The sequence below is a fragment of the Plectropomus leopardus genome, unplaced genomic scaffold (genome assembly GCF_008729295.1).
Source record: "Plectropomus leopardus isolate mb unplaced genomic scaffold, YSFRI_Pleo_2.0 unplaced_scaffold6246, whole genome shotgun sequence".
NCBI lineage: Eukaryota > Metazoa > Chordata > Actinopteri > Perciformes > Serranidae > Plectropomus > Plectropomus leopardus.
Window position 1 is genome coordinate 191 of NW_024668688.1, and position 1,780 is coordinate 1,970.

Here is a 1,780-nt window from a genome sequence, read left to right on the forward strand (position 1 = left end):
CTGCAATATTTTTCTGGCCGTTACTCAACGTCATAACTCGGAGAAAGAAGGGGAGACTTTTGATCTGATACTGAACTGGTGACACTACTCTTGGGTGTCCACTTTGAAACTGTGCTGATTGCATAGATCTGTGCAGCTGGGAGGAAGATGTGTGTGAAGTGTACTTGTTTTCACAGACATGGGTGTACTGTGATGGCAGCTTTACTGGTGTGCGGAGGCATACAACTGCGTGGCGGTAATTCTCATCTGTTGCTGATTTCAGCTCAGTTAAAATTTGTGCTTCCCAATTCTCTATAAAATAACTTTAAGGAGCTACTTGGACTTGAGGAAAATAACTGCCTGTACATGTGTATGGTTAATAGACTTACTCCAAATCTACATTCTAAAAATTTCTAAATCTCAAATGACTACAGAGACAGACTAGATCAGCTCTCTCCACCTCTGTTTATCTCTGTGTCTCTCTCGTTGTCTTTCTGCCTGTAGAAAAACTGGACGGGGTCAGAGATGGGGGTCAACAGCAATCTGTCACTGCTCTATCCCGCTGAGACACAGAGAACGAGGAGTCCTCATTCTCTCTGCCTCTTCATAGTAACACAGTCATTGTCCAAGACTGTGTTAATATTAAGAAATCATAGAAAGAAAGAAAAAGAATATGTGGAAATTTTGTAATTTGGGTGAATTGACCCTTTCAAGAAAAGACAGGAGTTTCTGTGCACAAGGAATATGTGGTCTGTTACATCTATGAACATATACAGTGCATGCTGTATGTAAATACTGTGTGAGTGTATGTAACTGTTTTCATTCATCACGGACAGATTTGTATTGTTTTTGTCCCCAATAATGAGCTTTGTTCCAACATAAAGAATGACAGATTGCCTCGAGTGATGAAGATCTGAGGCTCCCTGTATACGTTGTGTGTGTGTGTGTGTGTGTGTGTGTGTGTGTGTGTGTGTGTGTGTGTGTGTGTGTTTCGACCCCGACCTGTCCTTGTGTGGTGGTGCAGTTGAAGCCCAGGTTCTGAGCCTCGAGGCCACAGTCCAGCGCCAAACGGTGAAGAATCATGGCCGTGTACGGAGATGGAGTGCTGGCGTCCTGCTGCTCACACAGGAGACACATGTCAATTTCAAAGACACTTTCACACAGAATATCTTAAACCAAAATAAGTTTTTGGGTTGTTGTTTTTTTGTCAGTGTTTGTCTCGTCACCTGGGCCTGGATGCTGCGCAGGTTCAGCAGGTGGAAGTCGCAGGGCAGGAGGGACTTGAGAGGGGCGAAGGTTTGCAGAGGAGGGATGCCGCGTCTTTTGGGCAGGACGGGCAGCGCCAACACCTCGTGGTTCAAGAAGGAGTTGGTCGTGTGACTAAGTATAGACGGGAAACTGGTTGTTGCACTGTCCATCATCTGGAAGAGGGCGGAGACAGATTTAGGGCACACAAGTTAAGTGACAGCATAACTACTACAAAAGCAATGACTCATCTCTGGAGCCGCTCTCGTGCTATCACTGCACTACATGAGGAATAGGCTCTGACTAAGTCTGCGTCAGAGCACAGGGTATATTTCTAACTCTAGTCCAGACAGACACAGTGCTGATCGATCTATATTGAGTTTGTTACCGCGACAGCATTGGTCATTTTTAAATTAAGAGCATTACAGTGTTTCAAACCCGACGTTTGATGTTTTGTGGCAGGCGGGAGCAACTTCATCCCGAGACCATCAGCAGTTTTACCACAGAGCTGGATGATAAAACTGCAACCAATGCTTTCCATTCTCTGCCAATGTGT

The 1,780-nt window shown here is 45.1% G+C and overlaps 1 protein-coding gene across 1 annotated transcript; it reads right to left on the minus strand.

Annotated features, from left to right (window-relative positions):
- Positions 1 to 981: 981 nt before the first annotated feature.
- Positions 982 to 1,475, minus strand: LOC121939831 (alpha-mannosidase 2x-like; the record flags this gene model as incomplete). Its single annotated transcript, XM_042482770.1, has 2 exons — positions 1,206 to 1,475; positions 982 to 1,095 (listed from the first exon to the last, which is right to left on the minus strand). Coding segments are annotated over exons 1-2 (309 nt in total), but the record flags the coding sequence as incomplete, so codon positions are not given.
- Positions 1,476 to 1,780: the final 305 nt, after the last annotated feature.